General features: G+C 36.3%; 1 protein-coding gene across 32 annotated transcripts in view; it reads right to left on the bottom strand.

Moving 5' to 3' along the window:
- Nucleotides 1–17,581, bottom strand: part of EPB41 (erythrocyte membrane protein band 4.1) — a 202,946-nt gene that overhangs the window by 84,439 nt on the left and 100,926 nt on the right. For all 32 annotated transcript variants that reach the window (XM_082347467.1, XM_082347478.1, XM_082347489.1 and 29 more), the window contains exons 6-9: nt 16,558–16,633; nt 14,491–14,709; nt 4,085–4,172; nt 129–281 (exon numbers count right to left, since the gene is read on the bottom strand). In XM_082347467.1, coding sequence (XP_082203593.1) covers nt 129–281; nt 4,085–4,172; nt 14,491–14,709; nt 16,558–16,633 — 536 coding nt within the window. The remainder of the gene's footprint in view (nt 1–128; nt 282–4,084; nt 4,173–14,490; nt 14,710–16,557; nt 16,634–17,581) is intronic.

Consider the following 17,581-nt stretch of genomic DNA (forward strand, 5'->3'; position numbering starts at 1 on the left):
ATCAGCACCTAAATAGTTAGCTATAGAGAGACCTCATAGATGACATAACAAGGAAAACAGGAATGAAGAGATGTTTTAGACATGGTCTGTGTTTGATTCAGGAGGAAAGGGAAACACGAATTCTGTACCTCTCCAGGCCGAATCTTAATGAAAAAGCTGCTACGTTTGTAAGAAATCTTCAGCACTTTGGGCCAAGGAAAGCGGTTAATTCTCAGCTTATCTTTGTAAACCAGAAGGCCACTAGAGCAGACACCTAGGATGATATCCACTCCCTCCAAGTCCTGAGGAAAAAAAGCGTTAGTGTTTCAGTTTTGAGCAAAGTGCTCAACATAGTCGACTATTATTAGACAATCTGAAGATATCAACAACCAAATACAGTTACAAAGAATACAATGAAAAATAAAGTTTAACCTAACAACCATAACCCATGGGACTATTTGGTCTATGTAAAAATGTTGTTACTATACTACATTTAAAAATCAATGTTATTACCTACCACAAATATCTTTAAAAAGTCCAAATCAGACTCAGTAATTCTATTTCTATAATCTGTTCTAAGGAATTCATTCAAATCACAGAAAAAGCTTTACACATGATAATGTTCAGAATGTTATAAGAGTGAAAAACTGGATATAACCTAAGTATCCTAGCATTAGGGTTAAATTATTGTTCATCCATATAGTGAAATACAATGTGGCCATTAAAACAGTTAAATAGAATTTGGGAGATAAATGGGAAAATAATTATGCTGTAACATTAAGCAAAATAAAGCAGGATAAAATTACATACATAATTTGATTCCAACAATATAAAAAATATACATAGAAGAAAGATGAATACACCAAAATGTTAATAATGGCATTCTTTAGGTGGTACAATTATGAACAACTTTTCATTTCAGTTTTCTATACTTTCCAATTACAATAAACATGTATTATCTTTTAAAAAGCATTCAAATATGAAAAAACTAACACATGTATGTAAGAAATTCAAACAATACAGAAATGTGTAAAATTTTTAAAAAATCTACCCTCCTCTTCCCACACTCTTTAACAGTAACCAGTACTGATTTGATAATTTCCAGGATTATCCTATTTTCTAGGCACATACAATTATGTATGGATAATATATATATATATTATTAATATATCACCTTTATAATGAGGAAAACAACTAGAAAAAAATTAAAATTCAGTCCTTGAGGGTGGAAACTGTATCTAAATTATTGCTGTATCACTCCAAATACTGTTATTGACAACATGCTCAGTAAGTGTTTACACTGAGTTTGTTACCTGCCCACATTATTAATCATAACTTATTACGGCAAATATTAGTAAATTCTTTGCTTCAGATTTATAAAAATCTTGATTCATGTAGGTTGATAAATTAGGAAATTTCAAGGTATTTTAGTAACAACATACACTAAGCTTAAACCTTCAACCACTACTATCAATTATTTCGCTCATTATTAGTGACTGAGGGAACATCTGCTTTTCTTTTGTCCAAGAAACATGGACATACACACATCTTACCCACTGAAGGAATCGACTGCTATGAGGAGTAATACAGCCACCATCACCACCCCTCAAAGCCACTGTGAAATGTCACTCGGCTTGCACCTCATCTACCTTCACAATACTCCTCTCATAAAACTGAGCCTATGCAGCCTCCAAAAAGGCTTCCCTTAATAATTCAAAAAGAGACACTAATTTATTTTTACCATGCCTGTCTGTATATGAAAATCCTAGGGCAGGCATTTTGGTCTCCCAGTTCTGAAGTACTCAAACCTATCATTATCATAGTCAGCAAATAATTACTATGGTAGCTATGGTAGCTGCATGTCCTATACATGTATGTTTAAGTCAGCAGACCACAGGACTTCCTGGAGGCCAGGGCATAGGGCTATGCATACTACCAAATATACATGCACAACTATAATTCTTGTTTTTCTATGATAAAGTGGTCATCCCTCCAAAAACCATGATAAGTATAGGAGTTGACTCTATTCCTTATAAACTCAGTATGAGAGAACTCAGATTTTTATAATTACTGATGTTAAGTATAGTAAGTTTTTTTTTTAAGTATAGTAAGTTATAAATATTATCCTCAGGTCAAAAAGGAACAGTAAGTTACCAATAAAGCCATATTTGCACACCTTTTTATTAAAGAAAAAATTTTAATTAAATATATAATATTAATCATCTATGTCTGTAATTCAAGGAAAATAAATTTCACCTGAGTTAATTTCTACAGCTAACCATTTATTTAGATAAGTAATAAAAAACCAGAGTTATATGCTTCTAGACTGCTCCTTTTCCCAAAATGAGTATAAAGAAACATATTAGTGCCTACGTGTGTTATGTACAAGCACAATAGAGAGAAGAAGAAATTATATTCAGCTTCAATTCGATGACTACATAACAGAATTTCCCAGAAGATGGCCCCTTAAGTTTTTAAAGGCTGTGGGTACAACTACATCTCTCTTTTAACTATATGTTTTGGAGAAACAATTTGCTTTACAACATTTGCTGTAGAAATATGCTGCCTGACTCCTCATGTAATCCTGGTAATTACTGAATTGACACCAGCCTCCAGCAGAAATTGAGAAGCAAAACCTAACAATTTCAGTTCTGGACCTGATCTGATCTTCTTACCATCTACTTTTGAGATTCACAGAAGTTACAGTACCCAGCCCAAAACAATCCAGAGCAACATCTTAAGAAAACTCACTAACATGCAATGAAATTTTATTAGTTATTAGAATGTAAATAAGGAAGAAACTTCAGATACAGATATGCAGGCTGGGAGAAGCCTGAAAGGTCATTTTAGTCCAATTACCCGCCAAATGTTTGAATGTCCTTTTCTAAATTCCTACCAAGTGATTATTCTGCCTAACCTGGAATATCTCCAGTGATAGACAACTCAATCCCTTCTGAGGTAGCCCATCCCATCTTTGAAATAGCTCTGTGAGACAATTTGTCCAACTGGGCTGAAAAGTATTTCCCTGCAGTTTTCATTTTACCGGCTCTAGTGTTATATCTTGGAGCCATAGTAAAATCTTTACTTCACAAGTTAATCCTTGAAATCCATGAAGACTGACATTATATCTTTCCTAAACTTTCCCTTCTGTGGGTTAAGTATCCCTATTCCTTTGCCTGTTTCTCACTGGACATGGTTTTGATTCCCCATCACGCATCCTAGTTAAATTTCTCTAAATGAACCTCAGATCATTCCTTGAGCCCTTTCTTTCTCTCACAGACTCCTCAACCTCCCCGGCCATTTCAGTAGCTGAAGATGAGAGAAGTCAAGCGACATCCCTTAAGTATTCATTGTGTTAGGTTGTATTAGGTAGAACTAGGATGAAAGCTCAAGTTTCCAAATCCCTAACCCAGTGGTTCTCAAATGAGCCACTGTGGTTCCTCCTGTGTGCATTAGAATCACCTGGAGAGCTTGTTAAAACACACTGCTGGGCTCCACCCACATAGTTTCTGATTCAGTGAGACTGGGATGGGACCTGACATGAGCATTTCTAACAAGTTCCTAGACGATGCTAAATGCTGGTTCAGAGACCACACTTTGAGAACCACTACCTTACGCCAATGATTCTCAGATTCAAGCATGAAGGAGGATCATTTGGGATATTCATTAAATCTGGAGACTTAGTCTCTCCTCCAAAGTAATTCAGTAAATCTGGGAGGAGCTCAGGAATCTGCATATTTAATAAACACACCGGGTGATTCTGATATAGGTGATGTTTTCTGTGAAACATGTCTCACTGTCACTCTATATTTTCAAATGTATCTGCATTTTAGGAAATTATCATTTCTTTTGCTCTCGGTGCTATATCTTTTGATCCTTACAGTTGCTTAGGTGTGAAACTTCATTCTGATGGTGGAATTGTAAAAGGGCAATTCAATTGATACACTTAATACACTCGACTGGTTCAACTGATAGACTCAAAATTCCAACAAGAATTACTATCTCCTCTGAACGTTTTGTAATACCCCAGATAAAGGTTGGTAAGAAATATTATATGACACAGGTCTGATACATGCATATTAATAAAGGCCAAAGTTACCATTACCTTTGCTTTATGAAGGTCAACACCATACATAGACAACTTTTTGGCATTCTCAAGAAATTCCAGGTCAGCCTGAGCTGGAGTCATGGACCTTTGATAGAAGAAAAACAAAAAGACTTTCAGTGTCACAGTGTCAACATTTACAATAATAACATTTGTATATTACTTGTACTTTATATAAACATATAAACATATACATACCAATATGTATGTAGATACATTTCATAGTCCTAAAAGTAGCCTATTATGTATGGAAAAGGACTCTTATCACTACCTGTGTCTAAATAATTGAAATATGCCTTGGAAAAAGAGACCTTGGAGAAACAAAAAGTCACCAAAAAGCTATCAGAAAAAAAAAGTTAAAAAATAAAAACCTACTAAATTTCTTTAAAGCTACCTCATCCACCATCAGTTCTGCCCCTCCCTCTCCTTAGCCCTTTTCTCCCACACACATAAACTCCTCCCACTAATTTATCTTGCCAAGGAGGTGACCAAATTAAATCCTCTGAGGGCATGGTACAACTTACAATATCCTCTTAGCTGCCTTTTTCTCTCCCTATCCCTGAATTGAGTTAATATGGAAATTAAACAGGAGGGCAGCTGAAGTTGCTTAACTGGGGATTCTTAATGGGGGCAGGCTTGATGAAAAGAAAATTTCTGGTAACAGATGGTGTCCTGCCCACTAACCTAAACAAAATAAATTGGTTAATAGAGGCATGTAGATAATGGGGCTGCTTTCTCTGTTATTAAGATGTCTTCATTACTAGGCATATAATGAATTAAATTTGTTTGAAAACAATCAGCCTCACTGTCTAAACACTCACTGTGACAGTCTTTCCTTCTCCTTTATAACTTTCTTCTCTTTTGAAAAGTGCTCATGAGCTGTTATGCTGAGCTTTGAAGAAAAAAATATTACTCCTAGTGCTGTGCAATTCAGACCAATCAAACATGGTTTGATTGGGGGGGGTTTTTCCCCCAAGGAAAAACCATGTAAATGTCTATTTCCCATAAGACTGCCAGCCTCAAGCTATATAAAGCAGCAGTGACCTATTCATTTAACAAGAGAAAGTCTCTTCCAAACCCATCTGTCTTTATCCTCATTAAAAAGAACAAAGGGTTCCCTGGAATAACACCCCCCCCAATAAAAAAAAATCTCAGGAAAGAAACTGCAGACTTGTTAATGACTCTGCATCTCAGAATAAAAACTTCCTTCCACAAGCGCTAAACCATCATACCTGAATGCTCTTTATTAATGACTCTGAAATTGAACACAAAAAAGGAGAATGGGAAAATAAACACATATACAAGTCTGTATATTCAAGTCATTAAAAACATATCAGGAAATTTTTGTAGTTTTTTTTTTCCTCATATAAATTATGTACTTTTCTAGTTAAGGTTACTCCCATTCTATGGGGTTTTGGTTTTTTTTTCTTTGTTGTTGTTAGTGTTAGTATTATTGATGGCTTGAATTTTAGGATTCGAAGCTGGAATGGAGCTTGAAGATTATAGAGTCCAACACTTTCACTTTGCTGATGAAGAAACAAGCATGGAGGGATTACATGGTCATAGGCAAGTTATGACTCAGTTTAGGGCAGCAGGCTTTAGCCAGGACCCCTGTCACATCACTGCAGCTGGAATCCTGGCTCCTGAACTTAAGAGTGGTGACCTCAGTCTCCTAACTATAAAGTAAGAAGCATAATAATACCTACTTCCTGAGACTAGTATAGGCAATGATTTTTTTTTTAATCTTTGCTGAATGAATGAATGTGACTAGTAGGATAAAATGAGATAATGCTTGTGAAACTGCTTTGTAAAATATAAATGTTTATTATTATTGCACGCTTAGGTTTCTGATGGTACAGTGGTACATCATAAGCAACTCATAAAACAGAAATAATTTTAATCACTTGAATTTGAAGACAAGTTTTAAGACATTAAATGAAGCAATCATGATGAAATCTTCCCCATACTCCTCCAACTCTAAGGGACATTAACGGGGTCAATCAATTTGAATACAGATTTAAATTTCAAACTATGTAGTTAAATGCTTTTCTAATAAGTAAGCATGCTTTAAAATTGTATTGGGCTTCCCTGGTGGCGCAGTGGTTGAGAATCTGCCTGCTAATGCAGGGGACACGGGTTCAAGCCCTGGTCTGGGAAGATCCCACATGCCGCGGAGCAACTAGGCCCGTGAGCCACAACTACTGAGCCTGCGCATCTGGAGCCTGTGCTCCGCAACAAAAGAGGCCACGGTAGTGAGAGGCCCGCGCACAGCGATGAAGAGTGGCCCCCGCTTGCCGCAACTAGAGAAAGCCCTCGCACAGAAATGAAGACCCAACACAGCCAAAAATAAATTAATTAATTAATTAAATTAAAAAAAAATTGTATTAAGGGCAGGTGGTAAGAAGAGATCTTTAAAACTATGACTTTCCTTGTTAGTTGAAAATAATATTTATATTTGAGGTTTGGTTGATGCTTTGCATTTAACATTTTTTTATATAACTAAAAAAATTTTGAAACACACTTAGAAGTTACCTACAATACAAACAATTTTTCCTGAACCATTTGAGAGCAAATTGTCAACCTGATGACCAATCACTCCCAAGTACTCTGGTGTGTAATTCCTACAAACAAGGACATTCTCCTACATAACCTCCACAGGACTCTGAAAACAAGGAAATAAACAGTAATACATTACTTCAATCTTATCCTCAGACCCCATTCAAGTTTACCCAGTTGTTTCCAAAATATTCCGTATGGCAGAAGAATCCAGTTAAGCCTCATGGAGTTTCATTTAGTTCATCTCTCTTTCATCCTCTTCAGTCTGGAAAAGTTTCTTAGTCTTTCTTTGACTTTCCTAATCTTGAACTTCTAAAGATTATAGGCCAGTTATTCTATAGAATGCCCCTCAATTTGGGCCTGTCTGATGTTTCTCCATAAATTGACCCCATAAGTTATGCATCTTTCACAGGAATATCACAGAAGTGACCCTGTGTTCTCACTGCATCCTATCAGGGGGAACATGATTTCAATTTGTCTCTTCCAGGAGATGTTCATTTTGATCAGCAATGTCTGCCGGGCTTCTCTTCCATGAAATTCCTCTTTACCTCTTTGTAATTAATAAATATTCTGTGGGAATGTATTTGGAAATAGTCTATTCCTTGTCAAACTTTTAATCTATTCACTCATTTATATCAGTATGGACTCAGGGATTCTCAGCTTATTCAATGTAATATAATCAATTATTTTCCTTATTTATTTTAGTGCTTAAATCGTCCCAGATTTGGTTAGTGGGAGCCTTTCTAAGCTGGATTCTGTGTCCCTCTGACCATTTCCCATCATTTTTTGAGCACCTCCTTCTGGCACAACGTAGAGTCAGAGTATGTGAGTATGCGTGTGTGTGTGTGTGTGTGTGTGTGTGTGTGTGTGTGTGTGTGTATACCTATTTACATCTCTATCTATCTATCTACTTATCTATCATCTATCTATCCATCCATCTATCTATTGGAAACAATGAGTTTACATTGAACCCTCCAGTTTTGATGCAATACCACAGGGTTCATTTTAATTTCTCTCTCACTCTAATTTGTATCTCCCTTTACTGACAGTCAGAAACCTGGCTCCCATTATCCTTAATACAATACATTGACTCATTTGATCAACCCCCTGTACATAACCAATCTCTCTTTGCTGCCACTGACCCCTCCTCCACGTGGGTGCCCTCTTCACTGGCTTAGACTCTGAATTCTCCATGCTAGGCTGCTCCCCACACAAGTCCTCCTTACCTCACTCAGGTTCTGACTCCTGGTGTTAGGCTACCCCTTCCATAGACATCTTCTTCACCAGGCTCAGGCTTCAACACCTGTATCAGGTACCATCCCATAGGGATGCCCTCTGCAGGCCTTACCCTCACATGGATGCCCTTCTCACTCTGCTCTGCCTGTGATAACCACAACCACGTGTCCACACGACTGCCTTTTCATCCTATTTGAGCTCTGACTTCTCCTGCCAGGCTGGCCCCCACAATGAACATGCTCCCCACCCTGCTTAGGCCCCAATATCCCCAGCCAGACTGCCTCTCAGCATGGATGACTACCTTGCTCTATCCCATCTAACGGCTTTAGAACACAATTGTTTCAGGAAGTTTTTCTGATTATAAAAATCATTCATTCATTGTATAAAATTTGGAAAATATCTTTAAGAGCATAGAAAAAAAAAAAGAAGAAAATCTCCCATAATCCCACCAACCACAGATACCTGTGCATAAATACAAACATATATTTTACAAATTTAAATCACAAATTAAACTTAAATTATTTTCAACTTAACATTTTAAAGACTATGGTTTTTCCTAAATGTTTGAAGACTCTTGAAAGTAGTAACAAACTATCTGGGAAGAGATTAGACAGCTCTAAGCCATTAGGAGTACTGTCCTGAATTTATTCAGTACCACCTAATAATTTACTACTTGAAACTACTGCAGCTTACAGAAGTACCTAACCAGGGAGCTTTGGCACTGGTTAACTTTCGCTCATTAAAAAGAGAAGTTATAACAAAATTTCCCTGTATTTATTTTGAGCAAGTGGAGTCAGGATATAGAGCCATTCAGTGAGTTCCAATGTTATGTGACAGCCTTTTTTTTTTTTTTTTTTTTTTTTTTTTAATGGGAAAAGTTGCTTTATTCAGGAGGCCAGCAACCTGGGAAGACGGTGGATTAATATCCTAAAACCATTCCCAAGTTGCTGGTTAGGAGACAAAGGTTTTAAAGGCAGTGTGAGGGAGGGAGCTACAGGGTGCATGATCAGCTCATGGACAATTCTCTGATTGGTTGGCATCAAGGTGAAGTTTCAAGCATCACCCATCTTCTGGTTTCAGCTGATTTGGGGTCTACATGCTTGTGGTCAGCAGTTTTCATCTGGCGGGGTTGTGACAGCCTTTTAATAATGTTGTTGCATCTTCTAATTAAGGACTGTGGTTTCAAATAATTAAGTGGGGGACAACTGACAAATTTACATACCATCTTAGTCCCCATAAATGGAGGACAATTTGTTTTAAAGCTTGATTTGCTACTGTAAATTTAGTGTTAATTATAGCTTCACGGTCTCTGTCTAGGCAAAGGGCCACTACTAAGAATTCCATGTACATAGGCTATCTTCTGTTTATCTGAGGAGCAGGGTAGTATTTACTTGTATTTTTCAATGCATAGTAAATGCTTCTGCCTAAGCAGAAGTCTCTTTGGACTGTTAAAATGTCACGTTGTTGGACATAATTAAAATTTCCATTTTGCTTTCTGTTTGTGAGGATTGCCAATCTTTACAAAAAGGAGCAAGTAAATTCCAAGATGACAGACCTCTAAATTTTCTAATCATGGAAATCGATTATTGCTCAATTTCTATCTGTATACCTCACAGAACATCAAGTGGACCATATCCACCTGTCCTCTGAGATCGTTTCACCTATTTGGGTTTAAACTCAGTTAGTTCCAAAGAGCAGTTCTATAAACCCAGACTCACATTCATTACTTGTAAAATGGAATAAGAATCATTGTGCAAAGCACTTTACATGAATTTCTAATTTAACAATCACAAAATTCACATCATCACCCTTATTTTTCAGATGAAAAAACTGAAACTTAGAGAGTTTAAATAACTTACTGAGTCATAAAGCTAATAAGGAGTGGAGCCTGAACTCAAAGCAAGACAGGCGGACTCCACAGCCCAGGTTTTTGTCTTATTGCCTAACTCAGGGGTTCTCAAACTTTTTGACCTCAGGATCCCTTCACTCTCAATAATTACTGAGGACTCTAAAGAGTTTTTTTTTTTTTTTTTTCCACACACACACACTGTATTTTATTTTTACAAGAGATAAATAGACTGACACCAAGCATTGTAAATGGATGACCACAACAAAAGCAACAATGATTGCAATTACCAAACATGAAACACACTCATGCTATGTCATAATATTGACTAAAGAGTTTTTTTAATGTGAGTTATTTCTATCAATATTTACTATATTAGAAATTAAAACTAATAAAATTGAAAACTATTGATTAAATCTTTAAAGAACAGAAAGTCCCCTACTTATGAACCTTCAAGTTGTGAACTTTCAAAGATGTGAATGTGCGTTTGCATGTCCAATCACATAAGTTAGTTCACGTGTCTGGCGTACATTGTCACGTGCTTGCATTCTCTACAAGTGGTTGTGCTTTTGTGTACTTTGTACAGTACTGTAGAGTATAGCAGTACAGTATCTTTATTTCAAGCCCAGGATGTCCAGAAGCAAGCGTAAAAGCAACAGTATATAGCCGATTGTGTTAGTTGGGTACCTAGGCTAACTTTGTTGGACTTACGAACAAATTGGACTTACGAATACGCTCTCCGAACGGAACTCATTTGTATGTAGGGGACTTACTGAATAACAATAAACGACTCGTATTTTAACATGAAAAATTTTTTGTGTGAAAAATAACAGTATTTTCCCCAAATGTAGTTAAGGAGTGACATTGCTTTACATATTTACAAATTTTTTTAAATGTGCGGCTTAGAAGACAGCTAGATTTTCCTACCTGCTTCTGTATTCAACCTGTTGCAATATTTTGTATGGTTGTAATATATGAAGAAACCTGATCTCACACAGATATGTAGTTGGAAAAGGAAGAATTGATGATTAAAAATATTCTTCTTTGATACTACACCAAAACTTAACAATGGCAGTTTCCTAAAGGTTAGTTGCAATGTGAAATCTGAAAACATATCAGTGAATTTTTTGTACCATATTACATTAAAATCCATTGGTCTATCTTGCATTTTGAATGGGCCTTTTATACAGATGCATGATTTTGTAACATCATGCATTTCATATCTGAAAAATACTGGTTGGCTGAGTAATGCAAGTTTTCCAAATGTTGACACATTTCATTGTACAATATTACAAGAAAAGAATCACATTCATTAAAATAATCACCAACTTCATCAGAAAAGTCGTTTAAGTATTTGGAACCTGTCAAGATCATGACGGCAAATACAAATTTTCCAAAATTCTAATTTTCATTTGAAAGCTTGAATTTTGTCATTAACAACAAATACTATCAGTCATTTAGCAATCCTTAAAGGACTGGCTCATTTCATTTTTGAGGAAATGTATGCCAAATAACCAAGTCTGAATAATCATAGTCACTTTTTCAAGTAAAAAAGGTGTTGCATTAAAAAACTGGCTAATGCAGCTGAGAACTCAAAACAATTACACATGTGCTTTTCTTCAAGACAAGTACCTCAGTATGCAGCAGAAGTGCTTTCTGTGTACTTCCCATTAAATCACACAGAATATTAAACAGGATGTATTTCAGATTTAATAAAATCAATACTCTTTACTGCTTCATCATGAAAATTTTTAAGTGAACTGGCAGGTTTAAAAATATTTTATTTTATTTTTAAATTTTTAACTGCAAGTTAAAAAGTAAAAGTGTGGGACTTCCCTGGTGGCACAGTGGCTAAGAATCTGCCTGACAAGGCAGGGGACATGAGTTTGCGGCCTGGTCCGGGAAGATCCCACATGCCACGGAGCAACTAACCCCGTGCGCCACAACTACTGAGCCTGCGCTCTAGAGCCCACGAGCCACAAATACTGAGCCCACGTGCCACAACTACTGAAGCCCGCATGCCTAGAGCCCATGCTCCACAAGAGAAGCCAACACAATAAAAAGCCCGCGCACCACAACGAAGAGTAGCTCCCGCTCGCCACAACTAGAGAAAGCCCATGCACAGCAACAAAGACCCAATGCAGCCAAAAATAAATAAATAAAAATAAATACACGAAAAAAAAAAAGAATCTTGGAGACTGCCGGCAGTCTGTAAAACAACACCATATGAAAAGAGCTGGCCTGGGACTTCCCTGGTGGTGCAGTGGTTAAGAATCCGCCTGCCAATGCAGGGAACACGGGTTCGAGCCCTGGTCCAGGAAGATCCCACATGCCACGGAGCAACTAAGCCCGTGCGCCACAACCACTGAGCCTGCGCTCTAGAGCCCGCGAGCCACAACTACTGAAGCCCATGCGCCTAGAGCCCATGCTCCGCAACAAGAGAAGCCACTGCAATGAGAAGCCCGCGTGCTGCAACGAAGAGTAGCCCCCGCTCACGGCAACTAGAGAAAGCCCGCGTGCGGCAACTAGAGAAAGCCGGCATGCAGCATCGAAGACCCAACACAGCCAAAAATAAATAAATAAATTTATATTAAAAAAAAAGAAAGAAAGAAAAGAGCTGGCCTAATTCAAAGGGTGATCATAAACGTTAAATATGATATTATACATAAAGTGCCTAGCATAGTATCTGGCACATAATAACAGACACACAATAATTAGCTGCTTATAATGTTATGATGATTATGTAACAATGCTATAAAGGAGAATCAAGCATTGCATGAGATTTAGACTATAAAGTCCTCCCAAACCTGAAATTCTACTATGATCAAATAACCATTAAAATAATCATCAGATATTAAAGAATTAATGTTAATTTTATTAGGTGTGATAGTTGTATTGTGTTCTTAAAGTCTGTATCCTGGTATATACTTAAGTTTTTATGGGTGAAATTATATGATTTGCTTTAAAATACTGTCGGGGAAAAATATGGAGGGGAATAAATGACTCAAGAAAGCTACAGGGGTAATAACTGTTGAAGCTGAGTGATAAATAAACTGGGACTCCTTAAAAAAAAAAAAAATCATCAGAGACAGAAGTTAGGTATCAATCATAATCTGATACCACTATTTTCTGCTGTTTTGCTCCACAGCAGCAGTAAAAATATTTTCTTTTACCATTTTATTGATTGCTCAAAGATTACACTACCAGTAAAAATTATTTTTAAATTATTAGAAAAAAAGAACATTTCCCTACAATCCTGACATTTTAACAAATCAAATTATTTTAATTGATTGCTTCTTTCCACTACTTGCTTTTGTATATATATGTGTGTGTAATTATATATTTTATGTATATATATATATATAAATTTCTAGAATCATAATCAGAATATAAATAAGTATATTAAAAACATATTTAAGGACAATACAACATGCTTAAGTTACAATCATCAACTAGTTGAAAGTCATATATTAGTGGTCTTAGATATCAGAGCACTGTAATGTATACGCTCACACTTGAAAAGCAAACCTCGGCAGTTCTCTGTAGAAATAGTGTGACCTCAGGAGAGTAAGGTGATAGTTATAAGACTATTGCTATGTAGGTTGTAGAGTTTAAAGTCCTCATTATGGTTCTCATGACTGCGGGACCGGAACCTACAGGGGGAATAAGGCAACCAGAATTGGGGCACCTTGAGTTCAAACTCTCTCATTTGAGGCATCTCAATCCATGCAATCCTATTGGAACCACTCTAAGGAAAATAAGATGGCTCAACGGCCAAATAGAATACCTGTTCCTACCATGAAAAGCCTACTAAGACCACTCTGGACTTCTCAGCAGTATGACCCTTTGGGGCATCCTAGCCTAACTCATGCTAACATAATTCAGGGTATCACCTCAAGGCCAGGATCAGACAGTCTCCTTAATATGCTAAGGCAGCTTGTAAAATTTAGCTATAACAAGTCACTCAAATAACAATGGGGTGTATGGTAGGAAGAAACACAAATTTTTCCGGGACTTTAATATTAGCTAACATTTATTGAATTTTTACTATGTAAGACGTTGTATTAAGTTTTTACACATATTACCTTTTCTAATCCTATGGATCACCCTATTTCCTCTGAGGTAATGATCTCTATCAGACATATAAGGAAACTGAGGCTCAGAGAGATTAAGTGGATTACCCAAGGTCACAGGCCAGGACCAAGCAGAGCCAAGAATTCAACCCTGCTCAGTCTGAACTTGTTCTTGATCACTGTGTTATACCTCCCAACATTAACAAATTATTTCCATGAAAAAAAAAATTAGTGAATTCAATAAAGACTTTTAAAAATACCTTCAGGGGTTTCATGGGCCCTTTGAAGGCTATCCATGTACATAAACCCCAAGTTAAGAACCTCTGCTCTAAAGATCTCAAGGCATCTAATACAGCATAATACATTTAAAATCTGGGAAAAAAAAAGGTAAGGCAATAATAATAATAGCTACCATTTATTGAGCACCTACTATGTGCCAGATACTGTGCTTAGTGCTTTACATATATTACCTAATTTAGTTTTCATCCAACAATGCAACACCTATTACTCTGATGAGACAACTGAGGTTCAGAGGGTTTAAATGACTTTCCCAAATAAGTGGGAGGGAACTGAGCTCAAGCTGACTCTTTCTATGGCACCAGTTCCTACTAAGGCAAACACTGAATCAATCCCAGGTCAAGGGTTTAAACTTACTGTCAAAGTAAACACAGAACAAATCCTGGAGACATATTTACCTGTATGACTTATGCAGTTCCATGACCTTCTCTTCAAGTTCCTTGGTCTGATTTGGGGCCAGTTTAAAATCACTAACATAATCTGCACCATGGAGTTCTGGGTCATAGTCTCCCAGCTCAGACTGGATGGTATAAGAACCTAATAATGCTAAGGTTGCAAATGAACAGGGCAGACGTCCTGCAACTATGTCCTGCCGAAGTTGAAGACATAAATAATACCTACAGCCAAAGAGAAAAGATGTTACCATGTCAGCAACAAAAACAGTAACAAAATACAGAGAGAGAAAAAGGAAGAAAACGGGAGAGAGAGGTAGGGAGGGAGAAAGAAAAAGAATGATTAAGTAAATATGAGATAATATTAATAATTGTTCAGTGTAGGTAGAGGGTATATGGTTGTTCATTGTACTATTTCAATGTCAGATAGTAATAAAGGCTGCTTGGCCCCCAAATTGGGTCCTTTCTTTTCTATCACGTGGCTTTGCCAAATGCGTAGATACTGCCTTTCATATACAAAGATGACATTACTGATACATTTTCACTAGGATATGAACGTTCTTTGGTATGTTTTTCCTCCAAGATGGGCTTAAATTGCACGCAGCCTTCCACACACTATCATCTTGTAAGACCGATTCCACCTGTATGCTAAACTATAGGGAATTCAGATGGTGGTTGAAACAGTTAAGTCCAACAAACTGAGTGACCCTACATATGTCAGACACACCATATGGTATTCACACCCATGGCCCTGACCTCCTTAGCCCTTGTTCTGACTGGGTGAACCAGTTCAGACTCTTTTACCAAACAGGAAAGCTGGGAGGTATGATTAAATTGAAAACTCCTATATTAATTAGAATCATATCTTTGATTTGACCATAATTAGATGCTGAACAACATATGCACCAGCAACCATTTTTGCTATCTATGATTAGTCACTACATACATCTTTTTTAAAAAGTCAGAGCAATGCCAATCAAATCATAAGAATCTTAAACTCCTCTAAAATGTAGGTAATTAGTACAGAATTTTAGGGATTTGTTTTGTTGTATATATAGTAAACCTTAATGAAGAAATATGAATAAGTAGCAACTCTAAGAGACAAATATTACCTGTGAAAAAGCAATAACCAAGACAATTTTTTCAGGCAGAGATATGGCATCTCAATGTCAAGAATGTACTAAGGATAACTGGACAAAGAATAATTTTTTCAAATGGCATAGACATTTCACAGTACTTAACAAGCAGACCTTTTAATAGTCTTAGACTATTCTTATTTGAGAGAGATGAAAACTGAAGCCTAGAGAGTATATATTTGTCTGAAATCAGATAGTTGACAGCAAAATCAGAATTAGAAAGCAGTTTCTCAACAACCAACAATTCAATTGAACAAACATTTGCCAAATACCTACTATGTATAAGGCTCTATGCAAGATGCTATGGATATACATACGTAGAGTAGTATTCTTTACTGTATACTGTTTTTCCTTTTTCCTTTTTTGCTAATTCAGTATTTATATAGAATCCAATAAAGGCCACTTTCTTAAAAAGGAATCAGTAAGCTATTTTTAAAGAGTACAAGATTTATTTCATAAATTAAGTGGGCTCAGAAATTACTGAGGAAGGTTCAGTTCATGTACCTAATCATACAATTTAAAAGGGGAATAGGAAGAAAAAATAATAACACTGAGACTTTAGCTTTTTTGATCCCTTAAGAAACAGCATGGTGGGAGAGGAGTATTTAAAACAAACAAAAAAACAGCAGAGCTGTTTTGCCACTATATTTGTGTCTTCTCCTTTGGAGGATAGTATGGTTTATAGCTTCCCTGTCCACAGCATGGCATAATACCCATGATAAGCAAGGTTAATTCCCTACCAATTTTCTCCAGGCGAGTCACAGATATTTGAGGCTTTTAGGATCACTTATTTGCAAGCCTGCCTTGAAGTGACCAGAAACTTTTTATCTTAGGTTTAATAGCTCATCATTTTTCTTCAATTCTGAATGAAGAAATTCCCAGAGCTTATGATAATGAGATTACTTATTACATATTTAACTATTAATAAATTATTTACCTTGTTATATCTTCTGTTAACTGTGCTGGGTCAGGTGGATAAAACTTTACATTAAATGTGAAATTCCAAGGGACACCTGTAAAAATAAACACAAAAGAATTTTATGCTTGTGCCTAAGTTTCTGATTGTTAGAAATACCTAAAAATATTCAAAAAACTCTTTTTTTTCTTGAGGTGTCCTAATACTTTCATGCTTTGTGGATGAAATATTATTTTTATTTAAAAAAGAAAAAGAAGAAAGTTGTTTAGACACCATCTAAGAGTATCTCATTTTTTTACCCGACTTAATATAATAGCTTTGTTTATAAAACAATATAAGCAAAATAACATAAAGGAAACCATCCTATAGGTGAACATGTTTGTAGCAATGGTTTTCAAAATGTGATCTATATACCACTCTGGGTCCTCAGAGGTCATTCAAAGTGATCCATGGATGTTTTCTTTTGGTGTTGGCATTATTTATTTGTGACATCTCTCAACATTACCTCAAATAAACAAAAGCATTCTTCCCATTAATATGGGTGAGATTAGGAGATTATTTTAGAAATAAGAAGGAAGAGGCAATATAGGTGGCTCTTAGAAACTATAGCTCTAATGAAAATATTTTAGGTATGAAAACTACAAGAATTCAATCCTAAGACTCATACAAGTGTTTCATATTTTTTATCTACAATGAAAATCAGAGATTGTGAGTAAAAGTTAAGTGGAGAATGAATTTCAATTTTTCCAGCTAAGTGCTACCCCTTCAAGGTTTTTCTAACATGACTGTTAGTTTCCCAAAGAGTAGGGCCTGGTCTCAATCAGAAATAAGTATGATTGATTATGATGCTAAGAGCTACATTTTGTTCAGTACTTATTGCATGCCAGGTAAGCTAGCCCTCTTATATACAGGTAGGTGCTACTATTAGTTCATTTTATTTATGAAGAAACAGAGGCTTAAGAAAATACATAGCTAGTGAATCCAGGGTTCTCTTACTCCAAATCCCATGCTTTTAACCATTGGACTCTACTACCCTATAACAAAC

This window comes from Balaenoptera borealis, assembly GCF_965194805.1.
Source record: "Balaenoptera borealis genome assembly, chromosome: 1".
Taxonomy (NCBI): Eukaryota; Metazoa; Chordata; class Mammalia; order Artiodactyla; family Balaenopteridae; genus Balaenoptera; species Balaenoptera borealis.